This window comes from Lissotriton helveticus, chromosome 12, assembly GCF_964261635.1.
Source record: "Lissotriton helveticus chromosome 12, aLisHel1.1, whole genome shotgun sequence".
NCBI lineage: Eukaryota > Metazoa > Chordata > Amphibia > Caudata > Salamandridae > Lissotriton > Lissotriton helveticus.
In genome coordinates, this window is record NC_136073.1 from 175,824,918 (window position 1) to 175,849,014 (window position 24,097).

The following is a 24,097-nucleotide window of genomic DNA, read 5'->3' on the forward strand; positions in this document are numbered from 1 at the left end:
GCCCCTGCGCGGTGAAGGGCCTCCGCTCTGCGCACGTCCCTCCATGTGACAGCTTGCGGCGCGCACCTCGCCTGGTGCTCCCGCCAATCTGCGCTTTGGTAAGAGGCGCCGGGAGGTTCATTCCCACTCTCTCTGCCGAGAGTGGCCACCCGCGATCTGTCCGTGCCCACCGACAGTGGCGCGCTGTCCCCTGTGCCTTTTTTGAGCGGTGCCAATACAGTCCTGCTTGGATATGCCCTTCTACGCGACGGTGCAGTGACGGCGCAGCTGCCCCCACTCTGGGATTGTGTTGCCCACACACTACTGCTGAGCTGTGCGCCATTCTTCCATCTGGCGGTGCGCCGTGCACCTGCCGAGTCGAAGCGCCCCCTCGCTCCCCCAGCCAGCTGTGGGTCTTTGATGCTGGCCGAGGCTTTCAGACCTGTCCAGTCTCAGATGTCGGCGCGCGCTCCCCTTATTGAGTCCTCGCATGTTCCACGCTGGCGGTTTCCATCCATCCTCTGAGTCGACGGTGCCCCCCTCCCCCCGCTACTCCGCGGTACGCCCAGAGAATGCGGAGCCCCCACCCGCTGATGATATATGTAATTTTCGAGCGGACTCGCTGAGCTATGTCCCCTCTCATGGCTTTACGTCCCGGTTTGACCTGACGCACGCTCGCATGCCAATATTTTAGAACAGGAAAGTAGGAGACAAAAAAAAGAAGGGTAATGCATGTTTCCTATTGAGTTTTATCTAAGCAGAGGTCATTTTAGGCGAGAGACCGCTATAATAAAGCCAGTTTTGGCTTTACAATTCGGGAGTCTCCTGTTTAAAGCGGGTGTTCTGGCAGGTTTCCCTACTACCCCCCCCCCCCCCACTGTGCCCGTGTTACCCGACCATGCCCCTTGCCCACTGATCCGGTGCCCCTTTGTGCCAGCTCTGCATACTCCCTCCCGCTTCTGCCAGTTTATGTGCTAAGGGTGGGCATCGCTGAGCTGTGCCTCTCTCTGAGGTGGCAGTATCCCACTCTTGTTGAGCCGTGCCTCTCTACGAGCAGACAAGGCCCCTGTGATGGCAGCGCCCCTTTCACAAAAACCTGTTGAGCTGCTCCCCTCTGAGACGCTCTCCTCCAGACCGCCTTCCGGGGACCGGGCAGCTTCCTTCATGAAGGGCTTCCCGAGGGCCGGGTCCTGTCTGAGTAGGGTGGCATGATTTTGAGAAGTAAAAACCGTAAAGGGCCAGATATAGAAGTCTAAGACCAGTCATATGCTTCACAAAGCAACACACAGGCCAGGCCTGGCTCAACCAGATTATTTTACTGGGTGAAATAGGCGATTGCTTAGGGCATAATTTAAGGAAGGCGTCAATTTCAAGGGAACACTGCATTCAAAAAGTTTAAATACAGTTGCACCTACCCAGGGCTTTGAGTGGGAGACAAAACTGGTGGGGGGGGGGGGGTTCTAAAAGGGGCATGGCCTATAATAATTAAGGGTGTGGTTTGAACACGTAAACTACAATTTAGTGATCCCTGTAGTGTGCCGCCTGACAAGTATTTTGATGTTAGATTAAGTAAAACATGTGAAATATAAACAGGACCTAAATCACAGACATGTAATACGTTACCTATTTACTTTAATTGTTCAGAAATAAATCGCTGTCATTTAGAATAGTTGAGGACATAATTATAGGACCCGATAGAAACCCATTTCATAATCTATTTTTAATTGCCAACAGATCTGAGATCCGAAGGGACCTGGCCCAAAGCCCTGCACCTACGACCAGGTTCGCCTAGGGAGCCAACTGTTGATGGCTTGCCTAGAACCACCCTGATTGCTAATTGTGTATGGACTTTGCCGGTCTTGTTCTAAAACTTATCATAGTTTTTGATTATATTATGATTGCTTGAAAGTGGGCCCTGAAGTATTTTGGTGGGATTATTTCGTGGGCACTTACACTGTGATGTGGTAGGCCTTCAGAAATAGTGGTGTTTTGCCTTCTTTTGCAAATTCTAGGGTGCAAACTGTATTGTATTCTCTATCATAGGCCCTTTATTCTTTAATGGCATACCTTCCATAAAATGTGTAGACGGTTTGGTCAGAAATCCCATTTTCTTTCAGATTTAATTGCTTAAAACTCCAGGGCAAAATCTGTTGATTTTTGTGATGTTTCATTGGTAAGATTTGCTTCCAGATGTGCAGATTCGTTCTCTATAGTTACAGCTATGGTTGAGTACGCGACAACAAGAATTACAGAAACGTCTTCTAGAGCAGAGTTACAGGTGCGTTCTCTACAGCAAGAAATCCCAGATGATTCCACTAAATTCAGGATTTTCAATAAAGTCATGTACATCTAAGTTCAACAGAAGTGTGTATACTGCCAGGTGTTCCAGTTAAGTCCTCTAGTTTTGATTTCTTTTGATTTACTTAGTTTTTTTGTAAAGCGTGACGCATGCCCGAAGGTGTCTTGGTGCTAAGCGTTTACTGTCCGATCCTCTAACCAGCCATGATCAAAACGACAGTGACAGAGCAAAAAGCCAGGTATTCAACTGTTTTCTAAACACCAGTAGGTTGGATTGGCCGCTCATATGCTCTGGCATATGATTCAAGAGCTTGGGAGTGTGGTAAACTAAACATCTACTGCCCTCAAAGCCTCTGTGAATTCTAGAAGCCACCACTTTTTTTGAAACTGTAGATCACAAATACATATATTGTAGATTTCACAAGATTCTTGTTTTAAGATATTCCAGGCCAGTCTATTAAGCGCTTTGTGAGCTGTACAGAGCGCTTTAAATGCTACCCTCTTCTTAACAGGGCGCCATTGTATTTCCTCCAAGGCTTTTGAGACAGAGATGAACTTATTAATACTTTTAAGTAGACGAGCTGCTTCATTCTGTATCCTCTGCAACTTTTGTGACATCCCTTACTGCAAGCCCAAATAAAGGGCATTGCAATAATCCAGATAAAAAAAAACCACAAAGCAATAATAACTGTTTTCCTAAGACGATAAGGTATGATGAAGTGCAGAATTTTCTGTAGAGTTTTTAAGAGAAAGAAAACAAGCCAACGTAAGCTGATTGGTCTGTTCAATGAAGCAGAGTTTGGAATCAAACACGATTACCAAATTTCTCACCTTCAAAACAGGAGAAGGCAGAGTGCCCACACTCTGTAGCCACCATGCACTATCGCAAAAGGAAATTGCACTTCCTAGGATACGCACCTCTGTCTTTTGAGAATTTAGCTTCAGACAGTGGCTGTTAGTCAAATCCCCTATCGTGTTCATGTAATTATTAAATTGAGATGGTTAAGAAGCCAGATGATATCAGTTTTGCTAATAGAGCCTCTTAAAGGTGGAATAATGTGGGACTTGGTGATTACCCTTACGGGACATCACATGGCAAGGAGAATGGTTTGTAGACAAATTCATCAAGAAAGGAACAAAGAAGGATAAAAGCAGCACCACTAATGCCAACTTCTGCCATCCGATGTTTCAAGAATGGGTAGCTGATCTAAATGTACTGTTTATTGTGATTGCTCTCGTTTTCAACATTTGGAATTTACTGTTGATTGGATCAATTGTAATGCTTTTATAATTGTTAATAATAACATTCAAATAAAGCTTTCCTTGACTTGACAGTGTCAAAGGCTGCGGATAGGTCCAAAGGGACCACCACAGCCTTTCCCACCTTTATCCATAATATCCTACATCTCCTCAGTGACTAATATAAGAGCCGTTTCCGTGCTGTGAGTTTTCCTAAACCAAAACTGGGCTTCATCTAGAATCTCATATTGGTCCATAAATTCGGAGGTCAAGATGTTTAAGTCTCTCTCTAATTTGTTGCTGAAATAGGAAGCCGAGACATCAAACAATAGTTCTTCTCTCCATTCGGATTTAAAGTTGTTTTTTAAAGTAGCGGGAGAATAGATGCATCTTCACTTTTGGGGAAACCTTCCTGCTAAAATGTTATTCAGCAATGTAGTAAGCAGTTTAGCAATACATCCCACAATCTCTATCAGCAGTTTAGGGGGACACGGCCTGCTGTAGCACCGCATTTAGTGATTCCTATTAATTTCACTCCTCACTCAGTTGTTAAGAGTTGAAAAGTATGGACGCCAAGATTGTTAGTAGCTAAGGAAATATCATCCACCAACGGGCAGATTACCTTTTGACTGACATTGACCTCCTCATAAACAGCCTTTACTTTGTTATAGAAAAAGTTAGCCAAACCATCACATAGCTGTTAACTAGGGGTTATTGAACTAACAATGGGTGGGCACAAGAGAAACTACACTGTTTGGAATAACTCCCTAGGGGAGTTAGTGGTTATTTTGATCTTTTAATAAATTAATTGGTCTTTTCCACCTTAATTATAGATTTATACTCCTGAATGACAAATATGTATTTCTTTCTCTCTTCAAAGCAGTAATGGCTCCTATAGACTTTTTCTAGTCGCTGACAAGTCTTTTTCAACTCCTTAAGTGAATATGAGTACCAAGGAGCAGTTGGACGAGTCGTGTGGTTTTTCACCATCTTAATGGGGGCCAGCTGACGTGCTGCCTCATTGATCTACTTAAAATATCTGTCTGCGGCTTCATTAGGTTCATTGCATTAAGATGGTTTTTAGGCCTCTAAGATCTCAGATAGTTCTTTCCTGTTAATTTTAGTCCAAGCCATAATGGCTTTCACCTGCCTGGCATTTTTATTAATCATAGTCACAGGTTTATAAGCGATATTAAATCGCACCATCATGTGATCGGACCAGGTAATGGGGAGGGTATCCTCCCATTGTAGGTCCCGGTGTTTTGAAAAAATTCCGTCAAGCTTATGACCTGCAGCATGTGTAGGTGAATTTATCAACCGTTTCAAGTCAAACCCATTCATATTATCCATAAGCATTTTAGAACCTTGGTTAGCTAAATCTTCAAGATAAAAATGTAAATCTACTATTATTGTGAAATTTGGATAGCGTATGCTTGCATCGAGAAAGTCCCTACGGGCTTCCAAAAATGTAATTTTAGGGCCAGGTGGACTGTAGACCAGTAAGCTGTAAAACCTTGAATTACAATCACATTTACATTTAAAGAAAAGAGTTTTGCAGTCTGTTATTTTAACTGGTTCACAAGTAACCTCTAAACAGTCCCTATATTGAATTGCTGGTCCACCTCCCTGTTTTCCCTTATGGTCTAACTTATCAATAACATAACCAGCTAGAAGTGCAGCGGCTAGACAGGGGTCGGAAACCTTGTCCGCCTAGGTTACCTTTAGGAAGGAGGTATCAGGGGCATGTAAATCCAAATACTCATGAAGCTCATATCTAGGTTTAATTGCCAAGTGTGTATTCAGCAATATGCAATTTAGCTTACAATTCTGAGAAGGCCCAGAAATGGCGCCAACTCGACTGGGAGCACCTCGTGCTAGTTCTAGCTGGCACACATATTGGCAAACCTCACAGGCACAGTTATATTGCATAAAGTCAAGTTTCAACTCTCTGCATTCAACATGCTTACCTACATCTTTCAGTTGATTGTCTTGAGTATGACAACATTTGTGCAGGGGTCCTGGTGCAGGGTGCAGTCCAGGTGTTTGAAGCGAGCTCTCTACAACCATGAGATTTATGCAAGTACTCCAGGGCAATGTTTCAGAGCGAGACTCCTGATGCTTGGTATTCATGGCAAGTCCACTCAAGCCAGGGATTTCAGGGGTGTCCTGTGATGTTAGGAGCTCCACTGGAGTTTTCTAAACCCTTGAGTTCCAGGGTAGTCTTCTCCAGACAGAAGTTCAAGTACAAACACTAGAGGAAGAAGTTCCATGGGAGTCCCGTTGAGCCAAGAACTCCAGGCGAGTCTTCTTAACCAAGCAATCTCCAGGGACAAAAGTCCCTACAGCCACTAGTTCCAGGCAAACCCTGGAGAGCTATGAGTTTAAGGCTCCTAGAATCAGGTGTTCCGGGGAGTCTTCAATGACCAGCTATTCTAGGCTTGTCCTTTAGACCCAGGTGGCCCGGGGGGCGGGGGGGGGGGGGGGGGGTTCTGCAGCCAAGGGTTCCATGTGATCTCTGTAGCTAGGAGTTTTACAAGAGTCTTCTTGATGGAACAATTGTTGCTGGTAAGTGACCTGGAGGCAGTAGTTCAAGCTGAGACCTAAAAATGGGTTTATCACCAGTGATGTAGATACAGTTCTGTGTCCTCTAGAACCAGCAGTTGCTCAAGTCCTCTAGAGCCAAGAGTAAGCCTTTGTCGAATCTTACATTTTTGTTGGTTTGTGGGACCCATTGATTGAATCTCTGGGCAAGATTCAAGATATTGGACCAGTCTCACAAAAATTATTGTGGAGATTCAGGGAAATAGGCGCAGTGCTCAACTCTTTCTCAGGGGTATGGTATGGGGAGCCAATCAGATGCCTTTAATCTATGAGCGATGTTTTAATGAGTTCAGGTGAACATAGCGGCCGAGTTTTCACTATGCATATGTGTGGCATTTCTCTATTCGGGTGTGCCTATTAGTGAGGTCTGCACCCTCTTGTGTGACACTTCAAGTGCCACTTTATCATGTGCAGTTATAAAAGAAAATGAAACGACTGCAACACCACCACCCTGCTGGACAACCTCGCAAACCTCGGACTCAAGCAGCTGGTGACCACCCCCACCCACTACGCCGGACACACACTCGACCCCGTGTTCTCATCCAGCAAGGACATCACCTTCAGCCACGCCACCGGACTCCACTGGACGGACCACAGCTGCGTCCACTTCAGCTTCAGAAGGACCACGATCCACCACCACCAGAAACAGGTTGCACGCAGAAGCTGGAACAAGATCACAGCCGACCATCTCGCAACTTCACTGAGCAAGAACCCTCCCACCGGCGCAACGAACCCCAGCCAGGCGGCCACCAACCTCGCAAAGTGGATCAGCAACTGCGCAGACGACCTCGCCCCTCTGAGGACCCCGCCTAGCAGACCCGGCAGCAAGAAAGCCCCATGGTTCACCGACGAACTCAAGAGCTCCAAGAGGAACTGCCGAGCCCTCGAGAAAGCCTGGCGCAGAGACCCAACACCGGACAACATGACTGCCCTCAAGCTCGCCACCCGAAAACACCACCAACTGATTCACGCCACCAAGAAAACTGCATTCAAGGAACGACTGGACAACAACGCACACAACAGCAAGGAACTCTTCAACATCGTCAAAGAGCTCTCCAACCCCGATGCCGGAAACAACGACATCACCCCTTCACAAGACCTCTGCAACTCCCTCGCCTCCTACTTCTACAACAAGATCACGGACATACACAACAGCTTCAGCACTCAACCGACGCACGCCACGACCGAACCACCGCCCCCCACCACCATCCTCCGCGCCTGGACCCCGATCAGCACCGAAGACACCGTCCGCACGATGAACTCCATCCACTCCGGATCTCCGACCGACCCCTGCCCTCACCACGTCTTCAACAAGGCCGACGCTGTCATCGCACCCCACCTGCGGGACATCATCAACACCTCCTTCGACACCGCTACCTTCCCGGAGAGCTGGAAGCACGCCAAACTCAGCGCTCTACTTAAGAAGCCATCAGCCGACCCCACCGACCTCAAGAACTACCGCCCCATCTCGCTGCTCCCGTTTCCTGCAAAAGTCATCGAGAAGACCGTCAACAAGCAGCTGGCCGCCTTCCTCGAGACGAACGGATCCCTCGACCTCTCGCAGTCTGGATTCCGGGCCAACCACAGCACCGAGACTGCCCTGATCGCAGCCACCGATGACATCCGAGCACTGCTCGACAACGGAGAAACAGCGGCCCTCATCCTCCTAGACCTCTCCGCGGCCTTCGACACTGTCTGCCACCGCACCCTAGTGCAGCGTCTCAGCAACGTCGGAATCCAGGAGAAGGCACTGGAGTGGATCATCTCCTTCCTCACCGGAAGGACACAGAGAGTCCGCCTCCCCCCGTTCAGATCAGAAGCCACCGAAGTCATCTGCGGCGTTCCTCAAGGCTCCTTGCTCAGCCCAACCCTCTTCAACGTCTACATGAGCCCCCTCGCAGCCATCGCTCGCCAACACAACCTCAACATCATCTCCTACGCCGACGACACCCAGCTGATCCTCTCCCTCACCAACGACCCCACCACCACCAGAGCCAACCTACACGAAGGGATGACAGACGTTGCCAAGTGGATGATGAACAGTCGCCTGAAACTGAACTCGGACAAGACGGAAGTCCTCATCCTGGGATCTTCACCCTCCGCCTGGAACGACTCCTGGTGGCCCCCACGCCCTGGGCAGCGCACCCAAACCAACAGACCACGCGCGCAACCTGGGCTTCATCCTGGACTCCTCCCTCTCCATGACCAGACAAATCAAAGCCGTCTCCTCGTCATGCTTCAACATCCTGCGCATGCTACGTAAGATCTTCCGGTGGATCCCCACCGAGACCAGGAAGACGGTCACCCAGGCCCTCGTCACCAGCCGTCTGGACTACGGCAGCTCCCTCTACGCCGGTACCACCGCCAAACTCCAGAAGAGACTCCAGCGGATCCAGAATGCCTCAGCACGACTCATCCTGGACATCCTCCGTCGCAGCCACATCTCCGGACACCTGAGAGACCTGCACTGGCTCCCGGTCAACAAGAGAATCACCTTCCGTCTCCTCACCCACGCACACAAAGCCCTACACAACCAAGGCCCAGGATACCTCAACAGCCGCCTCAACTTCTACGCTCCCACACGCCAGCTTCGATCGACCGGCCATGCCCTCGCCGCCGTCCCCCGCTTCCGAAGAGCCACTAGAGGGGGAAGGTCCTTCTCCTACCTGGCCACCAAGACTTGGAACTCCCTCCCGACCCACCTCCGCCTGACCCAGGACCACCTCGCCTTCAGGAAGCAGCTCAAGACCTGGCTGTTCGAGCAGTAGCGGACCCCCCCTCCCCTAGCGCCTTGAGACCCTCCGGGTGAGTAGTGCGCTATATAAATGCAGTGATTGATTGATTGATTGATTGATAGTGCAGAAATAGTTGACAATCAAATAAGTGTTATTTCAGGCAATAATGTGTGTTTACTTAGCGTTCACCAACTGAGCACTTTTCCACAGATTCACTCCCACTATAATAAATCACCGATTTATGTGTTTAAATAAAGCCTTGTCCTTTTTATAATCTTGCTCTTTTAATGTATAGTCTATTTGAAGCTACATGTTTCCTTTCATGTGATGCTAAGTTGCTGTACCAATCCACTCATTTTCTTTGCCTTTTCTTTGCCTTTTAGTTATGTTATTAAAAAAAATTAATTCTTATAAAGCGCACGTACACCGAATGGTTTCATTTAGTCTTGATTATATTGTTATAAAGTTGGCATTACAAGTCTTAGAATCCAATAAAATCTTGAAGTGTACGAGTTAGTCAGGGACAGAAGTGGGAAACATAATAGGCATGCACCTTGTCCGGTTAAAGTTTGATACAATTATAGATGAAATGATATGTATTCCTTAATGATAAATAAGTAACCCCACCCGACCCTCCCACCCACCCACCCACCACTTAAGGCGTAGTGTTCCCAAACAATACTTACAGTGCAATTGACATCATGTTTAGTGAAGCATTCTAATTTATTAAACAACTGCTTTGACTCTCTGCCTCTAGGAGAATGCTAAGAAGCGTTCTGAGTGCTGTCAGGAGCAGGAGGCTTTATCTCCACCACACTACTTGTAATTTTATATTTTTGCAATTTTAGATCATGCAAACTCAGCCCAAGGACATTAGAGTGCTTTATGTGTGCAGCAGTGGCATTAAACAAGGTCAGGTTCATTTCTTTTTTCTTTTTTTTTTTTTACACGGAGGTGAAGTGATTTGCCCAGAATGACAGGATTTTGTGCTGATGCCAATAAATCAGCCTGGTTCCCTACTTCCAAAGGCGTCATCTTTGACCATAACGCCACATCCTCTCCCCATTTGAAGCCCAGGTGGCCTTTACAACTCCCTGACTTAAACTCGAGAAAAAAGTGCCTCTAACTACACTTCATGGTTTGCACCCTGAAGATCCGCTGCAGAGCTAGAGTGTATCCAAAATGCACACAGATAAATTCCGTTTTCGACTTTAAAACTATTTGTAAATGAAAGGCAGAAAGACCCTTTTCGAAAACCACACATCAGAGACAATAATAAAGGCAGTATTAACAGCTGCTGCATAGTTGCCTAAGCTGTTAAGGGTGAGAGGGGGGCGAGGGGGGGGGGGGAGAGGGACCTCACAGCTCCCATCTGGGTCCTGTGAGATTCTGTGCAGTGAGTTCCGGATTGGCCTTTGCATTCCTCCTCTTCATCAGCGAACAAAGTTCGTAAACACTAGGTCCTCCCAGGGTCTAAACTACCTGGAACACAAAGTCCGGTGAGGACAGGTGTTAACACTAGAGGTGGGCAGTAAACTCCACTCTGCTGGCGGAGTTCATGGAGTTTTGCCACTCCATGATCTGCTTGGAGAGCCGAGTTTGGCAAAAACTTCGCTAACTGTCTTGTGGCGGAGTTAACTGGCGCCGACCACTAATTTAAAGTCAGGCAATCTGAATTGTGTGTACACTGTGGCTCCGTGCCGGTGTCTATCCCTTGCTCTGTGGGAGGCGGCTCTTCTCTCTCGTCTTTGCAACCCCAGGGTTGGTCTTACAGCCCGGTGTTTCTGTGGGTGACTCGGGGAACAGTGGAAGCTCTGCTGCTGCCCCAGCTCTGTTTCCTGCTTCCTGCCACACCATTTATAAACCCTGAACACTGAAGTCCTCTGTGAGTGGAAAAGGAGGAGAAGCGGCCTACTAATTCTCCAGTGATAAGTTGTAACGGGGAAGACCCTACAAACTGTCTGACCTGGGTCAGTTAGGCAGGTACATATATAGTGGTCAGAGTCCAATTTTTACTAAACGTCAAATGTAGAGCGAAGACACAACATAACTTAAATCGTCATAATTCATAGATCCAGTATGTATTTTATTTTCATACATAAATCACTGGATACTTAGTATCATTCAGTAGGTACCCAAAAATAATGAGTTACACAGTAAATCCTCAAGCATATCAATTAATTCATTGAGTCATATGATCTTATGTACACAAATAGGAGAAACATTTGAAATTCATCATACAGATAGCTTGAGATTTGTAAGGCAACATAACCTATTATTCACATTAAATGTGAAACAGTGCGCTCAAAGTGAACAAGAAAGGAGGTAGTTTAGAGGGAATGGGTGTGATGGAAAGAGGTGAGGACTGGGTAAAGGTGTTGTGATCCTGTAACAATCACAGGAAAATCAAGTGCAACCCCAGCATGAGGTTTCCATTAACTCTTATACCAGGGGTCGAAACGTAGACAACCTGACCACGCCATCTCTCTGAACATAGGAATAAATTATGGAATAAGACGTACCCTATGTTGAAGAGCTCTATGGAACTTACAATCTAAATTAGACTGTAAAGGTTGCACTTGATTTTACTGTGATTGTTACAGGATCACAACACCTTTACCCAGTCCTCACCTCTTTCCATCACACCCATTCCCTCTAAACTACCTCCTTTCTTGTTCACTTTGAGCGCACTGTTTCACATTTAATGTGAATAATAGGTTATGTTGCCTTACAAATCTCAAGCTATCTGTATGATGAATTTCAATGTTTCTCCTATTTGTGTACATAAGATCATATGACTCAATGAATTAATTGATATGCTTGAGGATTTACTGTGTAACTCATTATATTTGGGTACCTACTGAATGATTCTAAGTATCCAGTGATTTATGTATGAAAATAAAATACATACTGGATCTATGAATTATGACGATTTAAGTTATGTTGCGTCTTCGCTCTACATTTGATGTTTAGTAAAAATTGGACTCTGACCACTATATATGTACCTTACTAATTCTCCAGGCCGTGGCACTGAGTGGATTAGGTCAGGAGTAGGGGGAGGGTCGTAACACCGCAGAATCTTGCAGAGTTTTTATGTAACTCTCTTGAGTTCCGCAGAGTAAAACTCTGCGAGTTCCACCCACCCCTAGTTAACACACACCACAGCAGTCACCAGCCGTGCACCCACCCGATTAGGGACTCGCATGATTGTAATTTTGCATCAGCCAGACTTTGTGAGTTGATTATTCTGAGCAGAGCAGGCACGGAGAGGTGTCTCTCTCCTGGAGGCTTTCTCCATGTTAGTGAATGCCCCGCTGCTGCCAGATCCACGTATCCACTTGAAGCCGGGCATCACCACAATATTTTCTTTTCAAAACCACGTGCTGCTGCTGAAACAGAGAAATTATGTATCCAAGTCACACTTCAAACCACCAAAGCAACACCTCCAGGCCTTCAATGCGGATTAAACTGCCTGGAGCAGGTAGCAGTTAACACTAAACCCAAGCACGACCAGGCAGATGTTGTTAATAATTTCTACAGCACCTCATCCAACATTCATGAGGTGGAAGTGCTATAATGCGTGACTGATACATTTTAGTGTGGTGATGCTCACACCAGCAATGAAATGCGTTAGTCTAACCCCTGATGCATGGGACTTGGCAGGGCTGGATGAAGTGAGCAGGAATAGAAGTTTGTGCAGCTCGCAGGTACTTCAGTTTCCTGTGGGCAGTGAGACGGCATGAGAGCAAATCACGTCCGCTTCTCAGATAACAAAATTCTCCTCCGCTGCCAGTCAACTATGGCCTGTCTGCTTCAGTCCAATGGCAGAGTGTCCAAATGTAATTTCAATGTCTAATGGTTTCTCTCTCAAGTAAAGGAGCATACTCTGTCACAGCCAGTCAAACACTGTCTTGCCTGTCTCTTTACAGCGGTTCGATGAAAATGTAATTTCAAGTTCACATGCTTTGGTGAATCTGCTTGCTTATTTTTTTATTTTATGAAAGAAAACCATGACCCGAAGTCTACATTCATTCTTCAATATTTCCTATCAATTCCTCTTGTATAGCTCATATGTTTTTTTACCGTTATTAATAACCTAAACTGCTTCTGTTTACCTGTCCTTATTTTCATCCTGCTTAAAAAAAGTGTCTGTTCAAATATGCTCTGACAATCAAAACAGTTCATGACCACTCTCACCACCCTCCTTCCTGCATGCTTTTCCCAGATTGACAGTTAGATGTAACAGTTTTACCCTTTTTATAATCAACCTCTACCCCGACCTTGAACTGCTGAAAATAGAAGTAATTTTTTAGCCTTAAATAGCCAAAACATTTCAGATGAATTGAGGTTGGCGTGATTCAAATCTCCGAGAAGTAGCCATTAGTCTGCTGTGCGCCCTATAGAGTGAAACGTTTTTATAGAAGTCCTTAATATTAGGAGTTCCTGGTGAGATGTCTTTGAGTGGAAATGATCTTCTCACTGTTGCACAAATAATGTTTTTTCCTGTTCATCCGTACATAGGGCCTCTTTAGGGCAATAGTTTATTGGAGCATTAATTACTAGGAAAAAGCCATTGCATTGTGTAGCACTGTGTGAATTCAGCACTTAACAACTCACAACTGGCAGGTCTATTCAATCAAACCACAAATATGTGCCATCAATCCCATGCTGTCTTCCCTGCAGCAAAAAACTACCAATCCCATCTTGACATCACTGTAGCTAAGGTTATCCCATCTTCCCTTAAGTCTACAACTGCCAATACCATCCTGGCTACCCTTCAGCCAAGGAACATTCGGTCCACCCTCATTTCCCTGCAGGCCAGACCTCCTACAACACATTTTCAAGGGTGCTTGGTTTCTCTCTCCGTCTTTGCAGTCAATTGACCATTTTCATGTATCTGTCTCAGGCCTTTTCAACTCACTTGATTTTTTACATGAAATTCTGTTTAGAGATTGACTGAAGTAATCTTTGAGATAATTAAGGGATGTCTCCATTTAACCATGTGTGCAATGATTTGTGTGCCAAGATCAAGCCTTGTGCTTGATGTAAATTGTTACTTTACATCAAAACGGATTGTAGATGTGTGACAGTTTTAGTGGTGTTTTCATACTATGGTGTTTTATTTTGTATATTGATCTTATGGCCCATCTGCCATTGAGTGTCCTCTTCGTAGCATTCTGTGCTCAGCATTGGTATGATTACTAGGGAAATACAAGGAAAGGCCGCAGGCCTGGCACTCTTTAAGCAAGATCTGTCTTCAGGATGGTGAAGTCTATGAAGGAAATGGGAACTGATGATGATGATGATGATATTACAAACTGATCTGGCACTTGAGAGAAAGAGGACGATATCTAGGGGACAAACTGGGGAAAGTATTTTTAGGGTAGGGATCATATGAATATCTTGCAGCCTGCAGGGGGCTGTTGGGTAGGCTTTTTAATATTGATAAGTGGGAGCCCAAAGTTAGTCTAAAAAATGCATGATCAGCAGGGAGGCAGATTTGTGCAGGGAAAAATGTGATTGGCCGTCGGAGCCTTTTATTACGGAGCGTGTTGAGGGGCAACGTTTGTTGGTGAGCTGTTTGTGGGACAGAGGTGGCTGATAAAGATTTACAGAGACTTTATCCTGGACCACCTTTGTTAGGGAAGGTCAGTCTACTGCTAGGGTAGTGTAGGATTCAGTAGGTCAGGTCCGATTCCTAGTCCTATTATAGCCGACTAGCCCAGTGGTCTATCAACAGTGTGACCCCGGACAAGATGAGCCAGTTGTGTGGCCACTAATAAGAGTTCTAGCAGTCTTTCCCCGGGTGATGAAGGAGCATGGGATCCCAGCTGACTAACAGTGTCATGCATTGTGGGAGTTAGCCCCAAAGGTAGCATAATGACCCCATAATTAAAATCTTATTGATAATGCTGCCAATGAGACTACTTGAAAGGTAGTGATAACTAATGTGACACAGCAGAACAAGGAAGAGAGTACCTAGAATTGTAGCCCCATAAACCTTACGAAGAAGCAGATAAATTAGTCGTTTGTGAATATTGTACCTTGCAGACAATCCAGTCAGTTAGTTGAAAGGACCACGGTTAGGAAATTAGAATACATCCTCAGAACTGATGAAACTCTGCCTATTGACCATCAGTAGTAGTGTGTGATTCGACTATATTAATTTTGTATGTCCTGCAGCCAAGAATAAGGTTTCACTGCAATAAAAGTTACGCAGCAGATTTCGTGTACACCTGAGGAGCCTAGACTAAATACTGGGGTATAGCTGGGATGTTTCAGTTGGCTCAGTTGTTGGGTCTTCTCACACCCTCAACTAAAACTGCTACTGGTTCTAAGTCCAATGGCCATGCATGTTAATGCTTTGATTTTTCAAAATCTGTTTTTAATATTGCTGATAAATGGTTCATGCTAAATAAGCCTGACCATGCCTCAATCTTTAAGTAGGGCTCCTTTGATCTTAGCTCCATTTTAAGTCAAGCCTGGTTATGCTTGCCCCATGTAAACCTATGGCAATAATGGAAGAGGCCAATACAATGTGGACATCTTTCATCAGCTGCGTGTGACTTACTTCAAGTGATGCCAAGATGAACCAAAATATTACAGTTATGTCATTTGGCATCCAGTATTCTAATCAACAGACTTGCACAAAACCCCACTCCCTGCCCAGGTTTAGACCCAATGGCTGCGTTTCATGCGGAGTAAGAGTCAGCTAAAAGGTACATTTTCTGTACCCAGATGCAACCTGCACACCTGTGTTATCGTCTTGTAAATGTTGGTGCCTTTCTTATCGTGTGCTTCGCGAAAAATAGATCGTTTGGGTTTGAGAGGGTATTCCACCAATTTTTCTATTTAAACAGGGGAAAAGTGTAAAATTATTTCTAGACCATATTCGATGCACGTAGTCTGAAGTCTGTTAATGCAGGTGCTTCAAATGAATGCACCATAACTGTTTCTGCTGCCTGTGCTATTTGCCAGGTCACTTGTAAGAACAATAGCAAAGTCATAATATTGCCAAAAGTAACTTTAAAAAGAATAAACAGCCCGCACTAAAGTCCTCTTTATGCTGTTGCGGAAGTGTTAAGCTGTACCCTCGATAGAACTCTACTTTGTGGCTCGTTGCCAGGCTTTATAGCTTAATATACACAACTATGGTGAATTTGTTCAACCTGGTGTCTATTTTTAGATGTTTCATAAACGTTGCTGGTGAAGAATTTCCATGTAGGACCTTCCTTATTGTTTTTATGGAATTTAATCTAATAAACAGAGAAGTTAAAGCCATCACTGGTATTGTATTTAACCATTAATTGCCCTAATCTACAAACCCCCAAAATAGTGTTAGAGAATTGGAAGCAAGCAATGTGTATGTTTGAGGCTTGGCCTCGGCCAAAGTCTACAAAATTATTGGGCGTTTTTTTTATTTGCGTTGAAATGTTTGTGGGATGGAACATTTGTTTTTCTATTTTTTTGGTCGACCATTTCACAATTTTCACAAAAAGTATGATTGTTTTTTACGCCCAAAAAGATGGAATTCTGTAAGGCTGGTGGTGATTAAGTAGATTTCCTTGAAATTAGAGTTGGATCACTTCTGCCTCCCATGCAAATGTTTGCTCAGGTCCCGGTACACATTTTGGTTGTCACGTTTACACTCTCTAAAGCCGTGGGACAGTTCTTTTCATGAGCTCAAAGAGGCTGTGTCTACTCAACACTGATCAGATGACTGGTTACAGGTGTGATCAATATAGATTGTCATCAGTGCTAGGAGCAAATAATCATCCGGCCAAACCGAGATTAAGTGTGCAAAATTATTTTTTTTCATCATAGAATTGATTTGGTGACTCAAATTTTGTTTTGTTACTGTTCTTCTTGTAGAAAAAGATTTACAAATATAAGAAGGTGCTGAGTAACCCCGGCCGCTGGGAGGTCGTCTTGAAAGAGATCAGGACACTGGTGGAGATGGCTCTGACTTCCCCGCTGCAGGACGACTCCATACACCAGGCGCCCCTCGAGATTGTGTCCAAGCTGCTCTCTGAGGTAAGCATGGTGTTGTATTCTGTGTGTCCCCCATTGCTGTATATTTGAGCTGGTGTCTGGAATGCTGATAGTGAATGATGTAATAGAACAATGATTTGTTGTCTTGATTGGAAGCTAGGAGATGGGGATACTTGGAGGGAAGATGGAACTCTGACACCTGACTCTTGTATGAAGACCCAGCTCTTTAAATACAGTACATGCAATGTAGCAAGGCAAATCCCATGAACATTTCAGAGCATCTCAGAGTTAATGCTGCAGTGGTTTTAGTTTTTCTAAGGTTCTGAAATTCAATAGGTAGTGTCATGAAAATCAAATAAAAAATTAGATTTCGTACAGCACTGTCCATGTAATTACATATTAAGAATGTTGAGATTTAATGAACAACATCCATCAAATTTCATCAAAGAATCTGAAATTAAGTACATCATTGTTCTACGGATTGCAGAGTGGGCACAGGGATTTAATTATTCAGTATTGGAAATAATTCAGGCTTGCTTACTATTGATACCTCAGTAACCAGCAGGGTTTGTAGAGGGTTCTCCAATGCAGTTTCTAGGCTTCCTATTAATCTTAAAGGAGATTGAAATTCAGCAGCTTTTGAGCCCTAGAGATCTTACATAGGACACTCCCACAGATCTCAGAGGATTGTCGAAATTAATGATTGCGTATCATACAAGCTGTAGTGGATGCCAAGATTTAAAACTTGAGTATCTCCCAGATCGGCTTGATGGTACGAAGAATTGATACCTCAATATCTCCCATGGAATGAGATCTTATTTGCTTAAGGGTTGTTCTCTAGCACCGCATTTTCGCCTCTGTCACGTCTGGGCAATTTGCTGAAATGCTCCATACTTATCAGAGCTTTGGATGATCAATGGCGTGTTTCAAGGTATGCAGTAGACTTGAGTTGATCAGGAAAACATCTGGAATGTTTTAGGAGAACGATAGGAGTGAACAAGCTGGATAAAGGAAACCACTAAGATTGAGACAGGAGGGAGTGGGGAAATGATGAACATGGCGTTTGGAAAGTCAATGACTTTAATGCATCTACAGGGTTTTTCATAGCCACACTCGATATGCATGCATAGTATAAAAATAACTTCTGTAAAAAAATTGTAATCAACTTCCTTTGGGTTGATTTATTTGGCGGAGTTCTCGAGACTGGTTTGAAAGTGTTTTAAACCATTGGTTCTTTTATCCCTAAGTTTATGTGACCTATTTTATATTAATTTGAATTTTTGTTGGCTTCTTGTTTACTCCTGGTCGATCCGTGGGTCTTGGTCAGGCCACTTCTGAATAGTCCTTCAACTTTTGTAATGAAATGCTGTATGCATATGAATGGTGTACAAAATTCAGAAATTAATCCTGGATACCGCTGCCTTGCAGCATGGTGCATTCAATGAAGGCTTCTTGAGAATACTTATTTTTAAGTATCAGGCTAACTGGTTTTGCATCCTTTAAATACTGAACCAGCTTTTCTGGGTGGAAGCAGATTTGGAATACCTTATTGTCCACAGTTCTCAGAGGACAATACGATTTAATATCTCCATTGCCACAATTTTCAGAGGGCACTGATATTTCACATCTCAGTATCTAGAAATGTCAGAGGGTAATGAAATTTATTTTCTCACCATTATAGGGTACTGAGATTTCATACCTCAGTATACAGACTTGTGAGGGTGCTGATATTCAGTGTCTCTATATCCACAGATTTCGAGGAAGTTGACATTTATTATTATATCTGTGATATTTGAGTGCACTGCAAAATAATATTTCAGTATCCCACATACCTCCAACGATGCTGAGATTTAAGATTGAAATATCTTACATGAATTTAATGCCTCAATAGTCTACATGTCGTATCGAAGGAAAGACATTTCAGTTACTCCTGGTGATGCTTGAACCAACCGGTTGCAGTGCTTTGTACAGGACTCAAGATATTACAAGTTAAGCAGTTAAGTTATGCTGTTCTAGTCATAGGAGCTAATTCACTAACACATTTATGAATTTAAAAGTTTTTGAGTTTAAGTGGTACTATTACAAACTCTTTTACCTACTCTCACATGCCTTTGTCAATCTACTCCAAAACGTTCAACTCTCTAACTATTCCATTTTAGATTTTTTGTGGCTAATTCAAAAATGTATGTGAGAGATGTAAAAGAGTACTATAGGAATTCTGATTTACATATCTTTGTGAATAGCCTTGCTGGAGTTTTTTTGGTCCCTGTTAAGCTGGATCTGTTGAGCATACAAAGCTAGCTACTTCCTGCACGTTCCTTAGGTACTCCAGTAAAGTCTTTTTTATCTGAGATATCGAACAAGGAAAAACACCTACTGTCCGTGGTCTGTCTGACTTGGCTCATAGGGGTGTTGGTTCAATTTTCAATGTCAGTATGCAGGTATGTTCTCTTCTCGCTTTATTCACCTAGGCCAAGACATATAAATAAACCTGATCTAACATTTTACGGTCATATATTATCTTGAGAAGGAACGAGACACCACCTACTGAAAGTTTTAAATTTGAGGAATTGCTAGCGATTGTTCATTTAATATCAAAGACTAGGTCACCATGAGTACACCACTTAGGGAGCTAACAAAAAAGGGCGAAAGTTTAATTGGATTAGTGACTGTGAACATGCATTTAGAAAAATAAAAGAAGATATATCGTCTGCAGCCAAGTTAAAGTACTTTGATCCAGAACTATGCCTGGAACTAGTAGTGGATTTAGTCCTGTGGGACTTGGTGCAATTCTAGTGCAGCACAAACCTGACAGAAAAACTCCTCGGTATGTCATCTTGCATGCAAGTAAATGTTTATTTGGCATTGGTAGAAGATGCTCACAACCAGAAATAAAAGTTTAGCTGTGGTATGGGCTTGTGAAGAGCACCATTGTTTCTTGTATGGCAAGCCATTTGTCATAATAATGGATCATCAGACTTTAAATTCTATTTTTGGAAATCCAAAAATAAAAATGTCCCCATGGACCGAGAGATGGAGAATGAGATTAATGGATTATACCTTTAAAATTGTTTGTAGAATAGGAAAGGAATATAATCCTGTAATTTCTCTATATAGGAACCCATCGAAAAATTAGACAAAACAGCAGTCAGAAGCTGAAAAATACATACGCTTTATAATCAAATCATCAGTGCCAGAAATTTTGTAGGAGAAAGAACTAATTGATGCGTTGCAAAAAGTTGAAACAATTCAAAAGATAAAGAAAAATATACTTTAAAACAACTGGTGGTTAATAAATAGTGCAACTCAATTTCAGTAGAACTTAAAAAAAAGTGACATTCTGGGCTTTAAAATATACATTCTAAATTATCTGTGGCCTCATCTCGTGTACTTATAAGAGGAAATACATTAATTAGTCCTTTGAGCTTACAAACATATGTAATTGATCTGGCTCATGAAAGTCACAGAGGTGTCTCAGCAACAAAAAATGTCTTGCGTCAGAAAATGTGGCTTCCAAGACTAGACAGTCAGGAAGAGGAATTTGTTCAAACGTCATTTATGTCAGTGCACTGCCAAAGACAGAATGATGGAAGAATTGCACGTGTAAATTACCAGATGCAGTATGGTCTAATGTAGCAGTGGATTTTTATGGGCTGTTAGGCTCTGGGCATTATCTATCAGCAATAATTGATGAATATTCTTGATTTACCATTGTAAAGTAGTATAGTTGACTTAAACATCAGCTGTGCTTCCTATTTTTGATGATATTTTTTCTACATAGGGAATACCATGAGTGTTAAAAAAACATAATGGGCCACCTTTCAGTGCAAATGAGTTGTAAAAGTTTATGGCCTATTTAGGAATAACTCATAGAAGAGTAACACCAAAGAGGCCTTAAAGCAAATGGAATGGGAGAAAGCCTAATGGAAAAAGGCTACGCAAAGAGCAAATCTTTGTCAGATCTCTGTAAATCAATCACTATGTCAAGTTTTGCGTGATTATCAAAATACTCCTTGTGGATCTCCAGGAAAATGTCCCTCTGAGTTGATGTCAGGCCAGTCTAGACAAACTTGTTTCACACACAAGTACAACTGGAATATTTCAAGGGAGGTTCCTCATCAAACCTCAGGGGTATCCAATCCAAAGATAATGGAGTAGACGCCGTACTCAACTATCGCGACATGCTTCATCATCTGTGCCTATTCACACCCTGGGAGGATGGTACCACCAGGCAGACAAATATATAAATAGATTGAATAACTGGATATGGAGGGAACCAGAGGGGGTTAATAGTCAAAAGCACCTACAGGTATACCCAAAAGTATTCATTATTCCTAGGGCACCTGGGGTACGGATAGAAGCATATATTGAAGTTTGTTTTGAATAACTGCTCAAATAACCCAAACAAATCGCGCCAACATGTTTCGGCCTGCGCTATGAGCTCGTTCAGGTTTGGGGCCTTTGTCAGGGTGAAATTAATGTATCCCTTTCTTTCTATGCATGCATACCATGCACACTCCTGAGCCTTAAGTCTCTCGCCTGTCTTCAGTTTATTTCTTGAGGAATCTCTGTAAGACATAATGTTATTCGGTGAGGTTTAATGGTGAACTCGTTTACCTCATTTCCTAACTTGTCCGACAAAAGACCATGCTGAAATTATGAAAAGGGAGAAAGAAGTTAAAGAAATAATGCAGTATTATGCAGATTTCAAGAAAACACTCAAGACCAGGATTACCAAGTAGGGGATTTGGTATTAGTGAAACAACTGCAAATAAGAAAGTGACAAAGTAGATTTCATCCTTCTCCTTTTGAAGTGACAAAAGTTCATTAAAGTACATTTACGTCAAGAGACGAGGGCAGAGTAGGAAGAAGGACAAAAACCTTCTTCAAATTTAAAGTGAGCTTATGAGCAGGAAAATATACAGTTGGGTGATCAGCATGTAGAACATGATTTGCTCAGACAATCGGTGAGAATGTCAAAGAAACCAGATAGACTGATTGAACATTGTTAAAAGTTAGGTGAGATGTCTTTCAGGATTATTTTTTTTTCTTTTATTTTTTTTCCTTTTTCTATTATTTTCTTCTTTGTTTTCTTTTTCTTTGTTTAGAAAACATGGGGGAAGGGGAGAAATGTAATGATGTGATGTCATTCGTGTTGAATTAGAATGCCCATTGTGTAAAGTAGAATTAGAATGTACATCTGACAGTTGTTTGGGGTTCGGACAAGAAGCAGGCAGCAGTATCCTGTGCTGTCAAAACGTTCCTGAAGAATACTTGCTCAGTCCTATTTTGGGCATGTTGCATAGGGCATAGTGCTCACCATCATATTTTGCTAGATTGGTAGAGCTTAATTCAGTGAAGTTACACTTCAGATGGACCACACTGTGTTTACATCACCATGATTACGGGAACATGAGCCTTCCCTGGCTAGAGTGGCACTGGCAAAAGGGGTCATCTGGTGAATGATGTCACCATAGGTCTCAAAACCTCAACTGACATCATCAAAGAAGTATTCTAGAAACCCAATGTTGTTGATTGTTAGAGATGCAAGACTGAGCCAAGAGAACTATTTTTTTAGGTCCATCCTGAGCAGCGCATGCGCTGTGCAGCGATGCATGCTGTTTTAGAGTATGCACTTGAAGCTCTGCCCACTCTCTGCTCATACTTTTCATTGGCTTGTGACCTTTGTAAATGCTGGCTTCTGATTCGGTAATTGGCTTGTTAGTCCCTCCTTAGTACCACCTTGTCTTCATTTGTAACCTCCCATGAGGACTGGCCCTTTTACTTCTGCTGTTACACCATCTATGTTATTTAGTCTGTAAGCACTATTTCTTTAGTGAGTTTTGTCTTACTGCAGGGATGATGTGCTTTGCAGCAACATTCAGCGCGCCATCAGCGTTCACTTTTCAAGCAGCCGTAACCGTGGTGGTCGTCTCTTTGGAATACCATAAGTCTCACATTTAGGAGAGCTTGAGCTATTGGCATTGTAAATGACAATAGTTTAAACTCTCGCAAATGCGACACCTATTACCTTACACATTTTTTTTGGTGGGTTGTTTCCAAGTGCCCTATGCAGCGCTTGCACTTAATAGAGGCCACGCCCCTTTCTTTAGATGTGGTTTGTCTAAAGAAAGGGACGTGGCCTCTATTAATTGCAAGCGCGGCATGGGGTGCGTGGAAACAAACAATATTTGCAATTTAGTAGGTCTCGCAATTGTGAGAATTTAAGCTGTTGACATTTACAGTCCAATAGCTCAAAGTCTCGTAAATGCGAGAACTATTGCATTGCAAATGCTTGCACTGTATGAGGATAACTTGGCTTTAGAGAACAGGGTGAGCCTTGGGGTTGGAGAAGAAATGTCTCTTATATATTGTAATGAGGAAGAATGTTATTTGCCGGAAAGTTTCTTCACCCGACAGTTCCTCAATAGATTATTTGCATAAAGCTCTAGGTCATGCTGAAAGAGGGTCACTAGGAGGTTATTCCTGCAGTACACATCCTTGAGTGTCCTTTAGGTTCCATCACTCAAAGCAGCATTCATAACTGGCCACTATTGTGAGAAGTTGGGGGACGAGACCAGTGCAAGGTTCCTTCCATGCCCCATTCAGTAAAGTGATGGTCAGTGGCACAAGTCGCGATGCACGTTGCAACACGAGTGTAAGTAACCATGCCCGCTTGTCAGTTACATTGCAATGTACTGTGTTTTTAAACTATTGATGCTCATAGTGTCCAATCATAAATGTAACCTTTGATGTACTGGCCTTTTGTTGTAGAACACGAATCTGACCACCCAGGAACATGAAAACATTATTGTGGTGAGTAGACATCTACATATGGGCAGCGCACTTTCAATGCTGGGCGCTGGGCTCTTTGACCCTATTCTATGAACTTTTGTAACTTTTATTTGTAAAATGTTAAATAATACAAAACACACATAAACTATCTCTAACTGCTGACTCTAAACATATGCACAATGTTCTGAACACGGAAAACAGCCCTTTTGGTTGTAGTTTATCGAGCCGGGTGTTCGGTGCCAGCTCGAAGAGAGTCTGGCATTTCGAGTACTCGCCTAGAGGAGCAGGTCCTGTGCACTCCTTGAAGGAAAGTCTGATATTGTAGATCATACTCTAAAAGATCTAGACCCATTTAACCACTTCGGCGCTGATGACGAGCTCAGTTCGTCATCAGTTGCGCCGCTCGCACGCTGATGACGAGCTGAGCTCGTCATGTAAAGCGGCTTTTTGTAAAAAGC

General features: G+C 43.4%; 1 protein-coding gene across 4 annotated transcripts in view; it reads left to right on the forward strand.

Moving 5' to 3' along the window:
* The window catches only part of CMIP (c-Maf inducing protein), a 511,919-nt gene that overhangs the window by 350,599 nt on the left and 137,223 nt on the right, over nt 1–24,097 (forward strand). For all 4 annotated transcript variants that reach the window (XM_078669852.1, XM_078669853.1, XM_078669854.1 and 1 more), the window contains 2 exons: nt 16,725–16,886; nt 23,619–23,660. In XM_078669852.1, coding sequence (XP_078525978.1) covers nt 16,725–16,886; nt 23,619–23,660 — 204 coding nt within the window. The remainder of the gene's footprint in view (nt 1–16,724; nt 16,887–23,618; nt 23,661–24,097) is intronic.